The sequence below is a fragment of the Colletes gigas genome, unplaced genomic scaffold, assembly GCF_013123115.1.
Source record: "Colletes gigas isolate AHSC1104 unplaced genomic scaffold, ASM1312311v1 Colletes_gigas_Sc00011, whole genome shotgun sequence".
In the NCBI taxonomy this organism is placed as follows: Eukaryota; Metazoa; Arthropoda; class Insecta; order Hymenoptera; family Colletidae; genus Colletes; species Colletes gigas.
In genome coordinates, this window is record NW_025106640.1 from 6837757 (window position 1) to 6861895 (window position 24139).

Genomic DNA, 24139 nt, shown 5'->3' on the forward strand with positions numbered 1-24139 from the left:
TCTCGAACGACGAACGCTGAAAGAGTAACGACCCTTACGTGGAACGAACCGAACACTTGCGACGATCTGTATGCGCCGTCGTTTTCTTTATGAATGCTTGAAGCAAGCGACGGACGAAGTCGAGTTATCCTCGTTGTACCTTCCGGCTTGGCCTGGGGTGCGTTGAACTCGAAACCCGAGGATATTACCTCCTCGAATGTCTTCCGTGCGATATTCGAGCGAAGTATAGCGGCGGATGTGAATGAACTCGAATTAAAATACAGGTGCAAGAATTTTGTTTTAACTTGTTCTTTTCGATCGTTCGCCCTACCATCGATTTCGGTCGCCAGTTAACGTTGGATTTGATTTCAGGTGGAACGGGGTGGCCAGCGGTTCTCGCCGACTCGAGAACTGTTGGCAAATTCCCGGTGATTCACGCGGTAGAAAAGATGAAGAGGCTTCTGGAAGGGAACGAGCGCGTAGAAAAACGCGACAGATACTCTTAATATGGAATATGCTCGTGTGATCTCGAAATGCAATCGCCTTTGCTGATTCGTGCCAAGGGCGATAAAAATCGCCCGACAGCCGCTATCTCTATCTTTCCCTCTTTGAGGTTGACTCACGGTAGCACGTTTTCTTGGTGAACGTCCGCGCCTGAACGCCTCGCTCTCGACTTTGTTCGATTTTTGGAATTCCCCCCCGAAGTGTTTTTAAAATTGTCGCGCTAAACGATATTTATGCCAGAACAATCCGCTTGAAAGATTTTAAAATTATCTATCGGGTATCGCGTGTCGCAACATCGTAAAACCGCATAAAATAAGCGGTCGTTTCTTTCCGTTACGCGTTTTTTGCTAGCAGTGTCAAGAATTGATGGCAGACCTGTTCCCAGACTGTATTTTGTTGGGAGCAATATCGTTGATAATGGTAAAACTCTCCAGTATTGATGACCCGTCGACCAACAATGTAATTACCTTACAATGTTCCTTCCGGTTCCAGACGAACTGCGCAGAATAAGACGCGTTTCCTGTTCATCGACGATTCATCATCTTCGCGTTTCGTCGGTTTAGCAACGGAATACGAGACAAGGAAACTTTCCAGCCGGACCGCAGCGATTTCGAAACGTCAGCGTGAGTCATTTGCCTTGCATCGGTCAAGGGTTAATGCATTAAAAAATAAAAAAACACCCGACGTCTGATTGCGTACCGCGCAACGTTTCAACAACTGACCTATGTCTCCCGCCAAGGTGGACACGCTTCTTTCTAATCCCACACAAAATCGAACAATCGGACTCTGAGAAGATGCGTCCGTGGTACGAAGAAAAAACAACGAGTAGGAAACCTAAGGTTTACTTTTAATGTTTCTAATGGCATTTAGTTAAACCTTAACTACGGTCGTGCGGTCCCACAGACAGCACTGTAATTTCTTTTTCACCCAACCTTGGAATCATTTAGCTTTAACAAGCCGTACTTTCCAGTACCCTCCTAAACCCCAGACGACTTTTTGTACGCCGAGTATGCATTCGTTGCAACGACGTTTTCTTTGTGATTTTCATGCGTGTCGGACCTTGGATCAAATATTTTTTTACTTTCCATCGTAAATTATTTTAATATCGTACTAAACAACTACGAAAATGTGTACATATATGTTCCCAGCGTGTACCGATATCGAACGCATTGGTTCACGGCCTTCTGAAACGCGTGAAAAGTGAGTGGAAGTAAGGTCAGTTTCTCCGGTATATTTATTAACAAATTTAACATAGATATCACGTGATCAATTAATTACACTTAAAAGTGTCTTGAGACAATTTATTTTTCGTTGCAGTTCATCTAGAATGACCTTGAACGACCTTCATTTCATTTGAGAAGAAAAAAAACAGGTTTGATCTTTGGTCAGGTATCATCTCTACGCCTACACTCATAAGAAACCCAGCAACTTTAGTCTGTTCTTTTCTCTCACCATTGTTATTCAAAATACGATGTTCTAATAGAAATTCCGTCCTTTGCAGGTAAGAATATCGTCTGCGGTACCGGTCCCAGCGACGAACGGTTTTTCCCAACCGAACGGTGACGGCGGAACGTGTGAATTATACTCATGCCCGGAATATTGATAAATCGGACTGTTCGAATTTTGACCACGTTTCAGGAAATCGGGCCCGTCGGGCCCCCGGCGAACGCGGAACGTTCGGGATACGTGGCATTCCGCAGTGGACGCCGCCAGGATGTTCTCCAGGCGGTGTCCGTAGGAGACGTCCGGGGTCGACCTTGAAACCACCAGGTCGGAGAACCGAGAGAGGTTTCGCCTTGGGTAATCGGTGCCGCGGACTCGAAAACTAGGCCTGCGCCTGCGGTGACGTCGCCGCGGTGCGTCGCGATGTACAACCGCGAACGCCGAGAGGAAAAATGGGGGGGCTGACAGTACAGAAAGAGCGGCGGGCGACGAGGGAGGGGGGGGGGGGGCGGTGGTGTGCGTTCGCGGTAACGAAACAAATAGGCCGGCGACTTTCACCGCGTAGCCGTTCTCGGCTACGACACAGCCGACGAGCGCGCTCGCTCTTGGACAGCGATGGGACCAATCCAATGGCACACTCATTAATACCGATACGTATCAATTCCAAAGAATCATGTACAGGGTACGAAACGCCGTATCGAAATGACTGATCGCTGGCATTTGTAAGACGTGCTCGTTAACGTTTCCTGTGATATCGATACGAAACATTAATTTAGGGTAGTTTGTAAAACAGCCTCGCACTTTTACCTTGCTTCCACGTACAGGGTGTCCTGAATTTTTTCCAGTCCATAAGAAGTCCTGGAATGTTTCGTTTACCCCCTGACGACATGGTATAATTAGTTATGTGGACAATAGCTCAAACGAAACCGTTTCATTCGGGCAATTAATATTCGTTAGTCGTAGCGTTCGTTTGTAACGAATGAAAGCTTATTAAGACCCTGATAGAGATTGTGAAGAGGCAACGTATTTGATATAATTGATACGTATTGACGTGACAGTTGAGTGTCTTGATTAGTCTTCAAAATTATCGATACAATGTATTGAACTTTTGCCCAACAGACTCGATCCATTGTGTTTCTCGCGAAGGAGGCCAGTTAGAAAGAACATCGATCACATCCAAGGATAGACCTCAAATAAATCTCTGCGCGTATGGGCCGCTTAAGGCAAAGTACATATTATCGACTTTTTGTCGCGCAACAGTAAGAGGTACGAGGGTAGATTGATAACTATAGTATCCCACAGCGCCATTAGGCGAGTAATAGGAATATAAAGAAATTTTAAATCTGCAAACTCTCAGTGTCATTTATTATGAGTTGAACTTTTCAGTTGCGTTTCTTCATGAAGGGAAAAAATGGAGAGGGTATTTTATAGGATTAGAGTTCTCAATCATTAATCAACCCTCTTTTCTTATACTCGAATCCGGACAAATGTCACGCGGAGAAGTTTGTGTAAAATCACTGTTCTCTTAATGTATTATTATTTTGTTACATTAGCTGCTTCTTTATCTGCCCCAACATACGCCTTTCTTTTATATTCCCCGTTGAATAGGGAACTATTCAAATGGGTCTTTAATTACACAGGTGCCTGTCGCTAGAAGTGATGGTCGCTCATGCTGAAGAAATATAAACAGTGGTGGGGCGACTCCATTGTAAGTATTTCTAACGCAGATTGATGCAAGGTGCGAGGTGGTACTATGCTTGCTCCTTGACTCGAGAGAATAATGCACAGAATACGAGAGACCTTCGCTGGGTAGGCGAAACACTCGCGTCGGGCCCTATCACGTTGAATATCAGCTGCTGACCGATGTACCGTATTCCATCATAATTCATATCGCGCTGTGAATCTGAATTCCAGGCCCAAGATCCGGGGAAGATTAAATTACGTTATTAACATAGAAAGTAAGTACTACAACCTGTTTCAATAAGAGCAAACTTTCAATCGTCATATTAATATTGAATAAAAATTCTTTCAGGTTGTATCGCTGGTAAACCGTTCCGTTCGATGGCCGTGAGTACTAGAAGCTTTTCTTCGATAAGAGCAAAAACTTTGAATCGTCATATTAATGTCGAATAAAAATTGTTCCAGTTTTGATCGCTGGTGAGTTAGGCGCGAGAGAATGAATTTCTGACGTGAATGTGTCGATGGTGCCCGAATACGTCTCGGTCCCATCGCTACTCTTGGCCCAATCCGCAGAGCGTTACGGGGTACCCTCGCTCGCCGTTCTCGTCGTCCTCGAGTGGGTGGGGGGAATCCTGGTCTCGGGGAACGGAGACACGAGGCATACGCGGAGCGAACGGGGCCCCGCGATTCTTTTTCACTCGGCCGCGTCGTGCACGTGTGTCGTCCCTCGCGCGAGCCGACGACCGAAGAAGCCCGTCGTACGCGGAGTGGTGCCGTGTCCCGAGTAGTCCACACGTAGTTCTCCTTCTCCCCTCGGCGAATTCGCTGGTGTCGTTTCACCTTGCACGCCTCCGTGACCGTTCCTCGCCTACCGTGTCCGTTCCTCCGTCGTCGCGCCACGCCGTTCCCCGATCCCCGTCCAGTCGACGTTGTTCCGCGCGGACGGACAGGATGCGTTCACGCGGTCGCTGTTGAGCACGTACGTGCACGCGAGTCCCGCGACGAACCAGGGTGCGTGTGGTTCGAGCGTACGCAAGCCTACCTGAATAGGAAAGAAATGCACGGGCTGGTGGTGTTATCGCGACGATGATGCGACGACGACCACCGCCGGGACGTGACCTGACGCGGCTCACCGCGTTCATCTGGCTACTTTGGTGTGTCTTGCCTGCTGGGACCGGTACGCGTTGTTACTTTACCAACAAACCGATCCGATCGTACCGCGACGAAAGTGTAACGAAAGTGAAAATATGGAACGATCGCGTTCCGCCGCGCGAACTTCAATTTCCTTTTGGTGTCTTACATTCGGCTCGTCCTCGTCTCCCGGGCCCCGGTGCAGGGCCCGAAAGTATGCTGGAGAGGGAATGCACCCGGATGGAATTCGGACTCGGTGGTCGGAACCATTATAGGGACAATAAGAATTCCGTGATGACTGAACGTGTGAATTTATTTATCATCACGTTTCATTCTATATGGCGAAGGTCTTCTGCGGGAATCAAATTAAACTAGTATTATAGTTTTAACTATCGATAAACCGTTTGATTCGATTTCTAAAGATTGAAACATCATAATAAATAAATCTGCGTTCAAAGTATGGCTTTTACAACCGTCAAAGAGATTTTATTTAATTGTAATGAGACGTTTTTAGTGATGAGAAGTTTTGAAAACGGTTATTTTGCTATCGGTGTCATTGCTACCCGTAATAATTTATGGACGAAAGGACTGATTTCTCTTCGTGAACATCGCTCGGGAGCATTCCTTGTCGCATTGACCGCCGCACGAATTTTGGTAAGGAGTCCGTTGGCGCCACATATATTTTCTGCTTAAATTTCATGAAATAATTGAACAGAGTATAGTCCTATTTGTTCGTGTATACCTGATGAATTTGGTAGTTTTGTATATTGTACGGTTATATCGAGCAAATAGTTAGGTATAAAAATCCTGAGTCGATAATAATTAAACAGATAGCACATTATTAATATGTTAGAACAAATTGAAGAGAAGTAAACAGGAAATTAGGCTGAGTCAAGAACCTAGTGAATAAAGCAGCAGAAAGGAAGAATCCAGCTCTACGACATATTTTGCTAGCAAATATGTTGGATTGGAGAAGCATTAGAATAATATTTGCAAGCATAAGTACCACGGTATTTATAGTATAAGTATAAGGATAGGCCCGGAGAAAAGACAGGTGCCCATCAACCACGTCATAAAAATCAAACAAGGAAACCATTGAGGATTGAGAAAGTATGAGTTTAGAGTGGGTTGAGAATACACAAGGAGGATGTAAAAGATGTAAATGAGATGCGCCGGAACCAGGCATAGCGGTAGCAATGTCTAATCAAAACACCGAAATGGGTCGAACGAGATTACGATTTTTAAGTTTTAAGGGCAAGTTGCACGGCAAAGAAAATTTAATGAAAACGCTAAAAGAAAGTTCGTTTCGAACGAGAGGAGGAAAGCTGACAATGGACACGGATGATTTAGAATTTAGATGCAATCCGTGCGAATTGCGCTAATGCGAATCCGTATCTGGGTCACCTTTTGTCTCATGGCGCATTCAGCGTAACGTGGGTTCGACAATTTAATAAATTATAAAACGGAATGGGAAAAATCGAAATTAAGATAATTCACAGTAATTGTACTCTTACAAATTATACGAATTAGAACGATTAGCTGATAGTATGGCTCGATAGAACCAAATGATATGCAAACTACCGACTGAAGTTTATAAAGTATCAAATTCAATGTAGAATTCTGAATTCATACACAAACATGAGTTAGGAATGTGGCGCCCTGGCTCCAAATAAGTGCATATTTAATCGAATCTTTATGGCGGTCAGTGTGTCAGGGGAAGACCCCCAATAAGAACGTTCAAAAAATCGACTTTGTTATTGGACTTTCAGTATCCTCGAAAACATGTGAATTTTATACTTCTTTGTTGGAGAAGCAAGTTCAAGTCTCTCTTTTATTGTAAACTTCTCGATTCTTCCGATTCGATGAAGTGTTTCTTAAGCTTATCGCTTTAAAAGAATGTCTGATAGTTGTCGTCTTAGCGAGAATTCCCTTTTAAAGTTCATTGCAGTAGGTCAGAACGCGGCCGGAGCGTTCGCAGGTGGATTTTTGTTCGACGATAACGTCGAGCTGCCGTTGTAGAGCCCGCACTGTTGCTAGATGCATGTTGCAATGCACCTACACGACGAACGGTGTACACGTTCGCGCGATAGGTGCAGTGGGCATGGCTCCGAGGATGGTATGTCCCGAGGAGCTCGCTGGCTGCCCGAGAAAGTCGAGACTTGAACGAAAATCGAATTTTGAAGCAAACTGGTTCCGAAGAGAACCAGATCACGAGAGGATGTTTGAAAGTTCTGTACGCGGGATCGTCGTTAAGAGGTGGCTCTTCTGTTTTCTAGCTCGTTATCCGGCGCGTTCGTTCTCGTTGTTACCGCGATTGCTTCGTAGCTGCGTGGCAAAGGTATTTGCGTTGCATTCTTGTCGCTCTACACTCGCCTTTAATCGTTTAACGTTCACTTTTGTCTGAAGTTGATGTTTAGAAATAACGAAAAACACTATAGATTCCACACTTGTAATTAGCCCTTAAGCAGATCTTATTCACTTGGAAATCTAATTCCAAGCTTCTCTGTCTCAAACTCTGGGTAACAACGGAGGACGAAATAATGGCATAAAATTCACGAAGGCAGGAATGCCAGGGGCGCTTGTAGTTTTTTTCACCGAGGCACTTTGGGCGGCATATTTTTTAAGATACGTGTCCTCTTGAATAATGTAGAATCGAATATGCAAAATTTGAGAAAGCCATTATCCATAGCGTTCGGGTAAAAAACGTATAAAGAAGTGACTTTTTTTAGCGCGAGTGTTAGCGTTCAGGAATACGAAAAATTGTAAATATAACAGTACTATATTCGGCTAGAATCCTCGTGTTGATCGAACGTTTCTAAGGCAGGCTGACTGTTTATGGCTCTTGCATTCTTCAGTGGACAGTTTAATCAGGCGCATTAAATTTAGCGTAACAGGTAGTCGCGATAAACGAACCGTCGATCGCAAATCAGAAATCGATAGCCGGATCTCTTCGCGTATCTCGGTTGCAATCGCCAGTGTACTTGCTAATTTATGTGCATGGAAAATCTCACGAAGAGTTATCACGAGCAAATCTTACGGTATATCCAAGTTGCAAACCGATATATCGGAAAAAAAATAAAACAAAATTGAGTTTAAAGTTTCTATTAAAAATTCTTACTTAACGTGGACAATTGTGAATTTAGAAGAGCTTAGGAGAGAGGGGGTGGGGAGAGGTGGTTGATTAATGATTTTCACCTAATTAGCGGCTGGAAACGAGGACGATCCTTGAACCCTTTCGTCGTCGTTTACTTTCGATTTTAGAAAAGCGTCTTCGATCGATTGGCATTCCACGGTTGGAAATCGCGCTTTCTTGCGAGTAAGACGTTCCAGATTTAAATGGACACTTCTTGTCTCTTTCAGGTGTGCTTCACAGCTATGCGGATAAACAGAGGTACGATGGATGGTACAACAATCTGGCTCATCCGGATTGGGGATCGATCGGCAAGTACTCCTGTCTACTTATGTCACCGTAGCGACGTCGCAGCAAGAAAGAGCTTCGATTTACAGTCTCGAGCACCTTTGGAATACCATTAAAAATAACACGTTACTTTGTTCCATGGTTATTCCATTTCTAAAACACAATTACGTTATATTAACTCGCGAAATACCTTTCACAATAATTCTCTAATAGAAATAACGGCATAAGAAAATAACCGTACGCGTTTCAAATTCTTTCTGTACATGTAATTGCACTCTATGTCATTGAAATGTTCGAACGACGATAAATCACTGTACTTCGTCGATACTTGTAATTTCAAATATGTGCTAACGATTTATATCAATCGCAATTGTTTTTATTTCGATTCGAGATTAATCTAAATCTCGTATATGTACATACTTGCTGCTCAAAATATTCAAATAGAATTGAAATAGTTGCGTAATCCTAATTGGAACGAATACGGTTTACTACGAGTTGAGAATATATTTTTGTTGGCATTGTGATGCAGCTGAATTTACCTTCGTGCACGGACCAACACGCGCGCGATGAGTGAAAGGTGAAAAAAGCCTGGATTTTGTTTCAACGCGGGCGCGCAAAACGGGCAACAAAAACATGCGAGCGTAAAAGACATAATCAGTCCGTCCGACAGAAGTGTTATGGTTCTTTAAACATGAAAATTGTACGTTTTCAATTCCACTAACATGGACGAGCAGGCGTAACGTAAACGACAACACTAATGACAAGTTAAAGTAATGATACATCGAAAAACTGGTGGAAAGATACACTGTCGTACAAATTGTGTGCAATCAGCTACTTTTATTGTGGTCGAATAGACGAAATTACACGTCGTATCTGTTGGGGAGCTTTTATTACTCTCTTATGCTAGCTCGTCAACATTGACCTTGTTTAACGTAAAATTGTTCATTCTAACATATATCTAAAGTATACGGTGTCAGAATTATTTTGTAATTTCTAACAAATGTTTGAGAAATTATTAACTGACTCGTACATCTTGTCTTGCCTACTCCAAACGAGTATTTCTCTAATCGTAGCCACTATAAATTTTACGTGTCTTTGTTTTTTCAAATGTTTTAATGATTAACATGGCTCTCACCTCCGTAGACAGCAGGCTGATACGAAAGATGCCAGCAGCGTATTCCGATGGAGTTTACATGTTGGCAGGGCAGGATAGACCCTCCCCGAGGAAGCTCAGTCAACTGTTCATGCAAGGTGACGACGGTTTGCCATCGGTGAAGAACAGAACAGCGTTGTTCGCGTTCTTCGGTAAGCATAAGCTATTACGTTCCAACTCCTCGTCGTACGCTTGACCCTTTGCACTCTAAGAATATTTTTTAATATAGATTAGGAATAGTTCTGTAAGATGCCAAGCAGAAATAAATAGGATCGAAGATTGGAGCGTGTCCAACTTGGCGGCTCTTGGACAGATGCCTTTGAAATTGAATCGTTCGTTATCAAAGTCATCGAGGAGAATAAAAGAGATGCTCGGGAAGTAACTAAGGCACAGAAGAATTCCAATGCTCGCGTTTAGGCGCCCGATAAAATCTCTAATGCTCGGCAACAGGTTTAAATGTTGGCATCGATGGTTCTTTCGAACGCGTGCCTGTGACTTTCTCTGTTGCATTTAATCTCGCTATTATCGGTAATTTATGGACAATGGAATTCGCGTCTCGTTAGGGCAATAGAGGCCGTTCGAATGCTCCGGTGCGGTGTCGAACGATTCGATCGAATCGGTATCTGTCCGTGGAGCGTCCCGTTTTATTAGCATACCGACGATGGAATGAAAACCCGCGATCGTTCGACGGTAGCTCGAAGATAAAGATATCGCATGCGAGAACACGAGCTCGTTTCCGTATTTGCACGCGCGCGCGCATTCCCAAGGAAAGATCGCGCGGCTCGTGCACCAGGATATCGATTTATCCGGGAACGGTATTCGTCATTCACGAATATCAGATAATCGTGCAACCGCCAGGCGGAATGGTCGCCGACCGGAGGCGTACTCGAATATCCGTATCGCGTTGTTGCGCAAAACGCTAGACTGTCCGGGATAGAAACGTGATCCGTTAAGTGCACGGGACTTTTTCAGCCACTTTTCACCCGTGAAACGTTCCGTGCTACGCCCGGATTTTAACCGTAGACATTGGTGGCAACCGTCCTCTTACAAATCTGTACGAAAGGCTAGGATAATCAATCGTACGATCCAGACGGAATTTTTTTTAAGAGACCCACGATGTTCTCGCATGCGTTGTTTCTTGTATCGGGTTGAATTTTGTAAACGATGTAGAACAGCGAAGGATCGAGCCTACGATGCAAAAATTCCCACACTGGTGTAATAAGAACGAGCGACCCCCTAATTATTTGGAACGGCGTGAACGGTTCTTGGTTGCACGCTTTCCTGTGGAAACCTCGCGGGCATGTCGAAACCTCGAAGCTCGCCGCGTACGTGGAGAGGAAAGCGTGTCCTCGAAAAAGAAAGTAAAAACTGGGACGGTCGCCTAAATTCCATTCAGCCGTAAGGCATCTGCATCGAATGGAGGAAGCGACGATCGACGGGAAAAGTCGTCCGGGAACCGGTCGCATCGCGTTGCCCTCTTCCTCGCGGAATGACCGCCTTCATCGACTACGGGATCCGTTTCAGGGCAACTGGTCACGTCAGAGATAATCATGGCCAGCGAGAGTGGCTGCCCCATAGAGTACCATCGGATCGACGTAGACAAATGCGACCCGGTTTTCGACAAGGAGTGCCAAGGTAACAAGTACATTCCCTTCCGTCGGGCGGATTACGATCGCCGAACCGGACGCAGCCCAAATAGCCCCCGTGAACAGGTAATTCCTTGCTTTCCCCGTGTGGATTTTTTCTCCTTACCACATGGGACTGGCAGGGTGGGGTACAAACTATTACACAATTTTCTACCATAGTTATGGCAGTCATAGACTGAAACAAACTTAGATTCTGTTAGATCTTGTAAAACATAAGGTAATAACTAACAAGTCTCTCTAGTTACAGTATACAGGATGTCCGGTCACCCCTGAGAAAAATTTTAATGGATTCCAGAGGCCAAAACAAGACGAAAATCAAGAATATCAATTTCTTGACTGAGGCTCCCTTAAAAAGTTATTAACAATTAAATTCAAAAATTTCAAATCGTTCTGGAAAAATTATTTTCGGTTACGGGGGTCAATTACAACCATTTTTGGTGAATAGACATACCCCCGAAATCCTACCCACTTTGAAGAAAAAAATTCGAGAAGTGAAATTTCTCGACGGAAAAAAAAAATTTCAAATCGTTCTAAAAAAATTATTTTTAGTTGCGGAGCTCAATTATAATCATTTTTTATCATTAGACATACCCTCGAAATCCTAACCACTTTCTAGAAAAAAATTCGAGAAGTGAAATTTCTCGACGGAAAAAAAAAATTTCAAATCGTTTTGGAAAAATTATTTTCGGTTGCAGGGGTCAATTACAATCATTTTTTATCATTAGACATACCCTCGAAATCCTAACCGCTTTCTAGAAAAAAATTCGAGAAAGTGTGAAATTTTTCGATGGAAAAAAAAATTTCAAATCGTATTAAAAAAATTATATTTAGTTGCAGGGGGCAATTACAATCATTTTTGGTGAATAGACATACCCCCGAATTCCTACCCCCTTTCTAGAAAAAAATTCGAGAAGGTGTGACATTTTACGACGAAAAAAAAAATTTCAAATCGTTATAAAAAAATTATTTATAGTCGCGGGGCTCAATTATAATCATTTTTTATCATTAGACATACCCTCGAAATCCTAACCACTTTCTAGAAAAAAATTCGAGAAGGTGTGAAATTTCTCGGCGGAAAAAAAAATTTAAAATCGTATTAAAAAAATTATATTTAGTTGCAGGGGTCAATTACAATCATTTTTGGTGAATAGACATACCCCCGAATTCCTACCCCCTTTCTAGAAAAAAATTCAATACAGTTAAAATTTTAAACGTTAATAACTTCTTAACGAAGCCTCCATAAACTAATTGGTATTCTTGATTTTCGTTTTATTTTGGCCTCTAGAATCTTGCATTAAAATTTTTCCCAGGGGTGGCTGGTCACCCTATATATTTTAGTTAGTTTTTTTTTTTATTAAGGTCAAGTTGATCCAAACCTGCCAGTTGTGTAACACCTCTGTTTAAAACGATGAAAGTAACGATAAGACTTGCTCGCTTGTTAATTGACCCAGTATTTTTTAGTAGATCCTCATAGATCCTCCAGCGGATCCTTATCGATGGCCTCTAAATTTATATGCTGCGTGGAATAATTAAAGCGTAAAAATTACGTGTTACGGAACACGGACGTGAGTCAAAATATGGCTATTAATATTTTCTTTCTTCCGAGTGATCCGGACATCTAGTCTCGTTCAATCTCGTAATTATTCTGCGCTCCGTATTTCACCCAGTTAAGGGTTACTAGCACGTTTCCCATATTCACCACTTTAATACTAATTATTATAATCTGACTCACTCATCTGTTTCTAGAAACCAAACGTGATTAATTCATTTTAACAACCAGTCCGTCGAACTAACCGATGACTAACGATCCAGCTAGAAACGGGATAAGTAAATATCATTATCGACGTTGATGAAAACTGACGGAAATTAAGAGCTCCATAAAATGTCTTCTGCGTTTCTTACAAGTGTACGCCATAATTGCACTATTAACGTTTTAACGAGAATAGGAGTTCTTCCCAATGCGGAAATCTAAACATTAGTTTTCTAATTGTAATTGGATCGAATCTTGCACTACCTGCTCGCCATTAAACACGCTTTTATTTTTCCTGCCCGCTTACTTGTGCGTTATAAATAACATTTTGCTGTAATTAACCGGGATTTGTTTAACTGGAAAAGATATACACTGGCTCGAAAAGTTTCCATATACCAAAATGGAATGATAAAATCACAACGTTACAAATACGATCAAAGTGGAATCCGATTGGTACTGAGGCAATAACAAAAACTGGTTCAGGGAATGAAAAATAGTATGTTAAAAATTGCAAGGACAAACAGTGACAGTAATGTAAAATTTCAAGGAACTTCAGCCTTGGATAATTCCTTGAAGACACAATGAGCATTATGCAAATGTTTCATATTTCCTCACGTTCCTGAAGTTCTTGAAGTTTTAATATACCATCGACAAAGTATTAAGGGATTCCAGTCGAGTGTATGGAAGCTTGGCGGACTCGGTGGGACTTATATCTGAAAAATAAGTCGCGAAAAATAGCTCTGAATACGTGAGGTTGCAGATAAACAAAGTGACGAGCTGGATCGACGGTAGCTTTATCTACTCGAGCAGCGAGGCATGGGCGAACACAATGAGATCGTTCAAGAACGGAAGTCTTCTGATGGAACCGACGCGAAAATTCCCAGTGAGGAACACCATGCGCGCCCCTCTCTTCAACCACGCGGTTCCACACGTTATGAGGATGCTCAGCCCGGAACGACTTTATCGTGAGTTGGACTTTGTCTCGAGGACGTGACAAATTTCGACATTCCATTGTAATTTTGTTTATTCAGTTCTCGGTGATCCACGGACGAATCAGCATCCGCCAATGCTGGCGCTGGGAATATTGTTTTATCGGTGGCACAACGTTGTCGCCGCACGGATACAGCTGGAAAACCCGAACATGATCGACGAAGAGATCTTTCAGAAAGCACGACGCATCGTTGTGGGGACTCTTCAGGTGAAATGCTTCTACGAGATACTGCGATAAGTTCTGTAGACTTGGAGGCACTGAGTTCTTCTGTATATCTTCAATATATTAGTATAACACTAGTTACATAATAGAATAATAATAAAATGAATGCCCGTAATCGCAGTACACGTCCCCGTAATTCTATAGCATTCGCACGTAACTGTATATCGCCACGGTAACGCGATATACTAATTTTATGCTACGCGAACAATTAATATGAAATCACAAGGCGTAAACCTTTGTGAAACCTCTTAACGCAATTTCGGTTCCACTCCTGCTGTAATTAACAGTCGTTTCTGATTCCGGTTGGATTTCAGAATATCATTTTGTACGAATACATTCCCATGCTGTTGAACGAAGAACCGACACCTTACGCGGGTTACAAACCAGATCTTCATCCAGGGATCAGCCATATATTCCAGAGCGCAGCTTTTCGGTTTGGGCACACCCTCATACCACCCGGTATATATCGTAGGGATGAAAATTGCGAGTACAGAAGAACCAACACAGATCAACCGGCCATCAGACTTTGTTCCACATGGTGGGACTCAAATGTAAGCAAAAATAAATACAAAACTCTTTCAATTCCAATGGAGAAATACAACTGACCTATTTTAACAAGTGTTTTTGGTATATTATAGGAAGTTCTAACGAATAGTACGATCGAGGAGCTCATAATGGGCTTGACATCTCAAATAGCCGAGAAAGAGGACAATCTCCTCGGTACCGACATCAGGAACAATCTCTTTGGACCCATGGAATTCTCCCGCAGAGACTTGGGCGCCTTGAACATCATGCGTGGGCGAGACAACGGGCTCCCAGACTACAACACTGCCAGGTCTCACTTCAAACTGTCGCGCAGGAAAACTTGGAACGAAATTAATCCGGAACTATTCAACAAGAATCCCTCTCTGCTACGCACACTGGTGGAGATCCACTCGAACAATCTGAACAACGTGGACGTTTACGTGGGCGGAATGCTGGAATCCAGTTCTGGCCCAGGCGAGCTCTTCACCGCGGTGATCAAAGAGCAATTCCTCCGTTTGAGGGACTCGGATAGGTTTTGGTTCGAGAACGAGGAGAACGGGTGAGTGTGTGCAAAGAGCAAAATAATTCCTCGGCGAGTATTGCATCGCTTAAGAAATACTCTGATACGTTGATGTGTTCTAGGATTTTTACCAAAGGCGAAATAGAAGACATTCGCCGTGTCACTTTATGGGACGTGATTATAAACGCGACTGGTATATCATCGGATGCTATACAGAAGAGCGTGTTCCTTTGGGAGGAGGGAGATCCTTGTCCTCAACCCTATCAACTGAACTCGACGATGTTGGAGCCGTGCGTTCCATTGCAACGTTACGACTATTTCGAGGTAATTAACAGATGGAATGGTTATTCGATAGAATTTACTACGTTAGACTTTGTACGCTTGGAATGCCGTTTTATGCACTAGTATAACTTATCCTTATCCATCCGTCCACACGCTTTCTCTTCTCTGACCAGTTTTTCTTCTTCCTGTAGATATCGTTCCTGGCCATATAAGATATTTATGTCTACTTATTATATCACCCTATCATAATGTATTTGTCTTTGAATTTATTTGTCTTCAGCGCTTGCTACTACTTTTGTTTTTCTGTTCAACTTTTTTGCAGAATAATGCAGTTGTTTTCAGAACAACAGTGGAATATTGTAGACTCCGTTACTTGAAATTGCTATAGCTTCTTGCTTGCTCGGTTCATGTTGTTGCCTAACTGTCTATAGTTGGAGAGGATTAAATGTTCTTTATTCTTAAAGGGAAGCGAACTGGTGTACATATACGCCTGCGTTTTTCTCGGCTTCGTGCCGATCCTGTGCGCCGGTGCCGGATACGGTCTGGTGAAGCTGCAAAACCGACGCAGGAGGCGACTGAAGATCCTGCAGGAAGCGATACAGAAGAGAAACGACGGTAAGATCTGCGTGGACAAGATGATCGTGCGCGAATGGCTGCACGCGAACCATCGTCGTCTGGTCAAGGTGAAATTCGGGCCGGAAGCCGCGCTGCATATCGTCGATCGCAAGGGAGAGAAACTCCGCACCTTCGACTTCAGCGATGTGAACACCGTTACTATGGAGGAGTCCCAGGTGATTGCAGCAACCCCACGTTACTTTTGCGTTTTATGAAATTCCGGAATCCGGCCAGGAAATCTCGAACGGAACCTTGATTGTGCAAAGCAGAATTTCGCAAGGAAAACCGACGCGTGAAAATTCGTTCATTCGTTTTCGCCATTCTTTGGTAACCAAATTCAGTAGGCCCATCGAATGATTCTACGCTTTCGTGAACACTTGAACTTGTTGCTCCATACGATGGAATTGTACCAGCTAGAATAATTATGATATCATTTATTGGCTTCCACGGACTCCTTTTTACAACTTGAATAAATCTTAATTGGTTCGGAAGTATCCTTATGATGTAGAACGTGTTTAAAGTGGTCCTACTGATACGATCACCATACAATACCCGAAAAACAGTTTTGCAACGATGAATTGTCTTTCAGGAGAACGAGAACGGGCATCGTAAGGCCTTGGTATTGCTACGGATACCACGGGACTATGACCTTGTCCTTGAGCTGGATTCCCTGGCCTCGCGTAGAAAGTTCATTGCGAAACTGGAGGCATTTCTGGCGTCCCATAAGAAGCACTTCACGCTATCCCAAGTGGGCAGGGACATTATGCTTGCGAAAGCGGAAACGAAGGAACGCCGTCAAAAGAAACTCGAGCAGGTCATATCCACCCTCGCTCAAACCCATTACTATTTCACTCATTAACAGCAAATTTTTACATTGTTATAACTTTCTCGACTTTGAAACAAAGTTTGTACAAGTTCTCGGGGGTTCAGAACTCCTCGTTTTAACAATATTGATTCAAAGGCTGATAAAGCGTTTTTGTGCAACAGTTCTTCAGGGAGGCTTATGCTCTCACGTTTGGGCTACGACCCGGCGAAAGGCGACGACGATCCGAGGACAGCGACAGCGGTGAAGTGGTCACCGTGATGAGAACCTCGCTTTCTAAAAGCGAATTCGCCAGCGCGCTTGGGATGCGGGCGGATGCGGTGTTTGTAAAAAAAATGTTCAACATCGTGGACAAAGACAGGGACGGTCGTATTTCCTTCCAGGTACTGAAATCGTCGTTTCTTCGACCGGAAACAGTGGAATTCGAACGATTATGCGTTTCAGGAATTCTTGGACACCGTCTTGTTGTTCTCGCGCGGTAAAACCGAGGACAAGCTGAGGATCATTTTCGACATGTGCGATAAGGACAGTAACGGAGTGATCGATAAGGAGGAACTATCCGAAATGCTTAGATCACTAGTGGAAATCGCGCGGACGACTAGTCTCTCGGACGATCATGTCACTGAACTGATAGACGGAATGTTTCAAGTAACTTCTTTCTAGATTTTTAATACTATCTACGCCAGTGTTTTCCAAAGTGAATTTTTCATTTCCAAATCGTTTGGAAATCACTGATCTGTATTGTAGTATTTGTAGTATGCTGAAACGTGACGTTTCTAGGACGCTGGGCTCGAGAGAAAGGATTACCTCACCTACAACGATTTTAAGCTGATGATGAAAGAGTACAAGGGGGATTTCGTGGCGATCGGGCTGGATTGCAAAGGCGCGAAGCAAAATTTCCTGGACACGTCTACGAACGTAGCCCGCATGACCAGTTTCCATATCGATCAGCTTCCATCAGAGGATTCCAAGAACTGGGTACGAAAACAGTGGGACGCGGTGTCAACATTCCTCGAGGAAAACCGACAGAATATATTTTACCTGTTCGTTTTCTACGTCACGACCATAGCGCTTTTCGTCGAGAGATTCATATGCGAGTATTTCACAGTTACTTAAAATTATTTCGCGAAAAAGAAACGACTAATGGTTGGTACAATTTTAGATTACTCCTTTATGTCCGAGCACACGGATCTGAGACACATAATGGGGGTCGGGATCGCCATAACCAGAGGATCGGCCGCTGCCTTGTCATTCTGCTACAGTTTGCTACTTTTGACTATGTCGCGTAACCTCCTGACCAAATTGAAGGAATTCTCTATCCAGCAATATATCCCATTGGATTCTCACATTCAGTTTCACAAGATCGCTGCCTGCACAGCGCTATTTTTTTCTGTCCTCCACACGGTCGGACACATGGTCAACTTTTATCACGTTTCGACCCAGCCTTTGGCGCATCTTCGTTGCTTGACCAGCGAGCTCAGTTTTCCTAGCGATGCTCGCCTCACGATATCGTTCTGGCTGTTCAGGACCGTGACAGGTGACTAGAATTACACAGGAGTCTGTTTTATTGTTGAAATTCTTAAATCATCGCTTAATTTTTCGCAGGTTTGACCGGAATTCTATTGTTCGTCGTGATGACGATAATCTTCGTCTTTGCTCATCCAACGATCCGTCAGAAGGCGTACAAGTTCTTCTGGATGACTCACAGCTTGTACGTGGTGCTCTATGCACTGTGTCTGATTCATGGTTTGGCTCGTTTAACAGGCTCCCCGCGATTCTGGATTTTCTTTGTCGGTCCAGCGCTCATTTACGCTCTCGATAAGGTAAATTGAACAGTACCATTTTTGTAAAACAATCTCTATTATCGTCCATTTTATTTAGCCGCGTTTCGTGTATAAAATTAGATATGAATAACACTTATACTTATTAACCCTCTATTAAGTGCATCGTAATGCAAAATAATCGTTACCATTTTCCAGATAGTGAGTCTACGTACCAAGTTCATGGCGTTGGACATCATCGAGACGGAACTGTTGCCGTCGGACGTAATAAAGATCAAGTTTTATAGACCGCCGAATTTAAAGTATCTGTCGGGTCAGTGGGTCCGCCTCTCGTGCACCGCCTTCAGATCGAACGAATTCCATTCGTTCACCTTGACCTCGGCGCCTCATGAGAACTTCCTGTCGTGTCACATCAAGGCGCAGGGTCCGTGGACGTGGAAATTACGAAATTACTTCGACCCTTGCAATTACAATCCGGAAGTCGAGCACCCGAAAATAAGAATAGAAGGTCCGTTCGGTGGCGGTAACCAAGATTGGTATAAGTTTGAGGTCGCCGTTATGGTCGGTGGTGGCATTGGCGTTACTCCTTACGCTTCCATGCTGAACGATCTTGTCTTTGGAACTTCTACGAACAGATACTCCGGAGTTGCGTGTAAAAAGGTAACCAAATGGAGAGTTTCAATCATGGTCATTAATGGAGATTATTAGACCGTCTATATCTAATTAGGTTGGATCCATAAATTTGTCGACGCTATCTTTTAGGTTGATATAATCGATGCTCGTTTATCTCTTCGCAGGTCTATTTTCTGTGGATATGCCCCTCTCACAAACACTTCGAGTGGTTCATCGACGTCCTCAGAGACGTGGAAAGGAAGGACGTCACGGACGTTTTAGAAATTCACATATTTATTACACAATTCTTTCACAAGTTCGATTTACGTACCACTATGCTGGTAAGTCGTCGCGTACACGTTTGAAACGATTTGAATCGTCGATCGTGGGGAAAGACAGATCGAATCAATGTTGTTCGTTGCAGTACATTTGCGAGAACCATTTCCAGAGGCTATCCAAGAAGAGTATATTCACAGGGCTGAAAGCGATAAATCACTTCGGCCGGCCCGATATGACTTCGTTCTTAAAGTTTGTCCAGAAGAAACACAGCTACGTAAGTTGTGTAAAAAAAACGAATAGAAATTATAGTCAAAGTCAGTCGACGGGAATTAATTTCTCCAACTATTATAACGTTAAGTCGCTATATCAATTTAGTAAGCTTAAACGGCGAATATCGCGACCGGAGGTGTTTCAACAAATTTTGATGCGCTCTGAACCGTGTTGCAGGTCAGTAAAATAGGAGTGTTCAGTTGCGGTCCGCGTCCGCTGACGAAAAGCGTGATGTCCTCCTGCGACGAGGTGAACAAGGGCCGTCGTCTCCCGTATTTCATTCATCATTTCGAGAACTTCGGCTAGCATGCACGAATATTTACCACGAAAGAGGCTGGAGACGAACGATGAACTTTGTCGTGAATCTCGTTGGGACTCTACCGAATGTATATATTTATACGCGTGTGCGCGTGTCCTTTATTTATAACGAGTATTACATTTCTTATTTATGATACGAAGGAAACGAACGTTTTCTTTTCGAACGACTAAATGATCGATGTGGACCCTACTAAGTGACGACCGGATGATCAGAACTGACAAAACCCGATCGACGAAGTATCGAATATAGCAAACCTTGGGACTCCTAAGGTGTCCGCTTTGGTTCTCTATATTTTTAGTTAGTATAGCTTTAACTTATTCTAGCACATCAAGAATTTCTATGTACATTTTTCAGCTTATTAAGAAAATTGAAAGCCGAAATTCTGTGAAGAATCATTATCCGTGTTCTCCCCTCTTCGTTCCTGGCGGTTCTAGGACAGAATGATCGAGCTCGTAGGTAGAATAGAAATGTAATTTTTATTTTTTAACGATCGCAGGACGAATATAAATAATAGAAATCAACCGTTGATAATCCTCCGCGAGGACGATGGGAACGGGTAAGACCAATTGCTCTTCGCGGAGTCGTCGTGTTGAAATTCCGAGGACTCGTGCGCCGTGTAACCGCGATTTATCACACCCTGCGTGTCTTCCTTGGCGATGTGTCTGCTCTGCAGCTTCGACGATAGTTGACTGGAACGATGCAAATAAAGATCTGACTATCTTTAAAAAGAATATGTTTGATACCCAAGCGTGAACAAGCGATGAGAAACCTTATTATGCGATCGCCGAAAGAGTCCTCGATTTTGGATATCCTCCGTCTTATGTTCCGCGTGTCAAAGCTCTCCTCTATGATAACGTGTCTATCGTACGGGGTGTCGTAATCGACCTCGAGTATGGTAGAGAACTGATGAGGAAATATCATGTCAATTGCCGTTATTACCGCCCCGGCAAACAGGCATCCTATACCTGAAACAATTCACAGTTCCTGCATACCTAACTGGATATTTCCATTATTTAATATATCGTCCATAAACTCGCGGTGTTTACATGTTAATAGAACAAAACCTCGTCGACATTTTTTAGTACGAACCAGAGAGCAATATTAGCCAGTAATTCCATCCAAGATTGAAAGCAAGAGTCGAGCCGTCTACGTGCGCTATTAGGGGCTCGCAGGGTAGAAGCGCCCAGTATATCAAGTTCGTCAATAACATGCATATCCCGGTAAAGACCATGCCATACGCTCCGTAACGCGGTACTACTACCAGCAGCAGGTTCGTCATGGTCCAGGAGGCGAAAGATGTCCTAGAGAAAGCAGTCAGACACGTCAAGATACCGAATAAATGGAAAAGGACGTTAAAAGGATCATCACCAGAGCATGAGGGAAGCATAGTAGCCAGCCTGGCGGTACTTGCTCCCCCAGGAGAAGCCCTCGTCGTGAAGACTGAAGTATTCTGCCAGAGAAACTATAGGAAACGGTGCGCCCTGATTGAGGGCCTCCTTGAAGGCGCTGGTCATCTCACCGGTGCTTCTCCACCAGAATCTCTCGTTGTACTCAATGTCCTCCATTGGATGCTCGTTGTTGGGCAACACTGTGGAAGACCAAATCATCCATTAAGTCTAAGAGCTCTGCTGTAAATGGGGGGTAGAATGAAACTTGAAATTTGTTATATGTACCATATTGTATCGAATGTTTAACATACATGTTTCGTCGATTGAATGTTGTAGATGTAAGCGTACTTTGGTGTATGAGTGTAGCGATGCTTTTGCAACATGGGTATTAGGTTAAAAAATCAGACAACAGCGGTTGATGATGACCGTCGAGCATGGCATGCGGGAATGATCGATCGAAATAATTGCTCCACTGACTCACGTCTGTACGTGATGTTTATGTGCATCAGGCCGATGTAGCCACCGATTTCAGCGGTGGTCTTGTGCCTCGTGTACGCGCTGTACGTGCTGACCACGGTCGCGGAACTTGTGTGCCAGGATGAACCATACTGCGCCACTGTAACGACAAACGAGCCCGACGTGTCATACCGGACGGCGAAAAAGAGAAAACTCGGTTAATCGCCGAGTAGGCGGATCGAACCTTGGATCGACGCTCCGACGAAGAGGCTCAAGGTCACGGTAAGGAATGTACTGAGTCTCTGAAAAAATCGACAAAAACGATCAAAGTAAGAGTGGCATTCTTCGCCGCGAACGAGGATAAAACGAACGGTGCACTCGCCTCCTTTCGCACGCCAGGGAATATCACCAGGAACGCCGTGAAGATGGTGCCAAATATCACGAAGACGATCACCAGAGGAACGTCCCCGGTGACGGGCGTTCTGTTGTTGTAGCTGTACAGCGTCGGCCCGCCGTCGATACGGAACGCGTCGAACCATCCCTTCATCCTTTCGACTCGATTTTCGACCACGTAACCCTGAGAAAACCGGCCAGTTCCGGTTCTCCGTCCAAACCGCTTAGCATCAGATACACTAACTGTACATTCGGCAGAGAAAGTGAGATCGGCGTGAAATTATAATCGTTCGAGGTTGCTCTTGCACTTGGGAAACGACCCTAATTCTCTCCATTCAAACGCTGCGGTATCATGAAATATGAAAATGGATTTTCGCGTATCGAGGTATCCAAATTAGGAGATTCGCGTCGAAGAGTCGTTTCTCGAGTGGTACGGGTTACATGCATCACGGTTAATGGGAATTGACAGTTTCTTTTCGTTTTAAGGTGTACCTCAGATCGCCACGCTCGGCTACCAACGTCCAAGGACGATCGTTGCGAAACCAAGGCTCGCTCACCTGCACCGCTAACGCGAAGGTCCGAAGGCAGCGGGGATACTGAGGCCCCGAGTAGGTTAACGGGTCTTCGAAAGTGATCTCCAGTACACGGTAGAGGGGACAGTTGCCCCCGAGAGGGGAGAACGAAAGAGAAATACAGGTGGGGCTGGCTCGATGGAGCACGCATGGAGGAGAACAGGCGCAAAAAGGCGTCCCGATCAGCTGGGCCGGGAAAACGCGGTTCCACGATGCGTGCCCCGGTCGTTTTATTTCGGCGGATCGGCGATCGATGATCCCGGATGACGACACGAGACGTGACACGTGAGCGTTGGATCGCCAGGCATGCCCGATGGCACGCGGGTGACTTCGATGCCGGCGCAGACCGTCACGCCGATTGTTTGCGCGCGACCGAAATAAACCCGGGTTACACGCTGCGACGGAAAAGACAGCCAAGTAATTTTGTTAATTAAATAATAACGGTTCTCGTGCGAGCACGTTACGTGCCAGACCGATTTTTAGTTCCTTTCCGTTCGGTATACAACGATTAATTATTGTGCTTCTGACGCGTGCCTTATAATTATTAGGAAACTAGTATAGATGCATTAAAGAATTATTTCAACAGACACAAGGCGTACCAAATAAAGTGTTACGAGTTGCTTTATCGGCGTTATTTTTGTTTCAGATTAAACGGTTCGTTGGGGCTAATCTATCAGCGCGTAACAGACTTTTTAAAAAAGGAATACAAATGGAGGAAAGGCGTGGCCTCAATATGTCCATAAATGGTAAATGGTATTAATTTTTGTTATTCTAATACCTCTCATTAGACTATACAACGTTTACTTGATCCATTTTTTGATACACAGAAAGAAGTATTACATAGTTTGCTAAAGAATGGAAGTGATATCATCAAGATGAAGACGTATGAATAGAATTATATTAAGCGATTCTAATTCGAATTCATGCGACACGGTAGTAAACGTGTTAATGAGTCGAGTACTACTGACCGTCCAACGCTAATGGACGCTCGCTCGGTGTTCTTAATGGGCAATAACTTCATTCTATCTTCGCATGCGTACCTGCTGCTTCGTTCCCGTGCGAGATTCTAGCTTTCAGTAATTGCCAACTCTTAAGTTGGATGCTTGAAACGGCCTAGTTCTATTATTCTTTCGGTAATAGCAGCGAACGGAGTCGGGGAATCGTTGAATGCTAATTAGACTTTAATCGGTCGTATGCTACTGACCTTCTAGCGATAATGGACACTCACCCGATAAATCTCGCGATCAAACTTACTTCTGCTTCTGTGCACCTGGTACTTCGTGTTACACAAACATTACAAACAAACATTTTTCCAAATGTATTCCAACAAAGTAGAACGTCGCCGCTTACTGGGTTAAGTAGGCATTTTTCGATCTTGCAGCTACCT

General features: G+C 43.9%; 2 protein-coding genes across 11 annotated transcripts; one reads left to right on the plus strand and one right to left on the minus strand.

Annotated features, from left to right (window-relative positions):
* Positions 1-57: 57 nt before the first annotated feature.
* On the plus strand, positions 58-20261 carry LOC122398578 (dual oxidase). 10 transcript variants are annotated; one of them, XM_043398598.1, is made up of 28 exons: positions 58-263; positions 352-903; positions 976-1698; positions 1801-1872; positions 1985-2253; positions 3046-3634; positions 3715-3884; positions 3959-3993; positions 4072-4783; positions 8098-8178; positions 9299-9460; positions 10833-11020; positions 13465-13669; positions 13736-13902; positions 14232-14468; positions 14556-15001; positions 15085-15286; positions 15709-16035; positions 16449-16673; positions 16847-17065; positions 17127-17330; positions 17463-17775; positions 17845-18219; positions 18288-18505; positions 18662-19123; positions 19261-19416; positions 19500-19706; positions 19802-20261. In XM_043398598.1, exons 9-28 carry the CDS (start codon positions 4693-4695, stop codon positions 19928-19930), a joined length of 4614 nt encoding a protein of 1537 aa, XP_043254533.1. In that variant the 5' UTR covers positions 58-263; positions 352-903; positions 976-1698; positions 1801-1872; positions 1985-2253; positions 3046-3634; positions 3715-3884; positions 3959-3993; positions 4072-4692; the 3' UTR covers positions 19931-20261. The 10 variants fall into 10 exon arrangements, with proteins under 10 accessions (XP_043254533.1, XP_043254531.1, XP_043254529.1 ...); XM_043398596.1 differs by having other exon boundaries at positions 1801-1855; positions 2122-2253; XM_043398594.1 differs by having other exon boundaries at positions 976-1322; positions 1632-1698; positions 1801-2253.
* A 199-nt stretch (positions 20262-20460) lies between these two features.
* On the minus strand, positions 20461-22359 carry LOC122398314 (dual oxidase maturation factor 1). The gene is made up of 7 exons (XM_043398049.1): positions 22170-22359; positions 22032-22089; positions 21813-21947; positions 21312-21531; positions 21033-21244; positions 20713-20908; positions 20461-20632 (listed from the first exon to the last, which is right to left on the minus strand). The coding sequence occupies exons 1-7, from the start codon at positions 22332-22334 to the stop codon at positions 20461-20463; spliced, it is 1158 nt and encodes a 385-aa protein (XP_043253984.1). The 5' UTR covers positions 22335-22359.
* Between the last annotated feature and the right edge of the window lie 1780 nt (positions 22360-24139).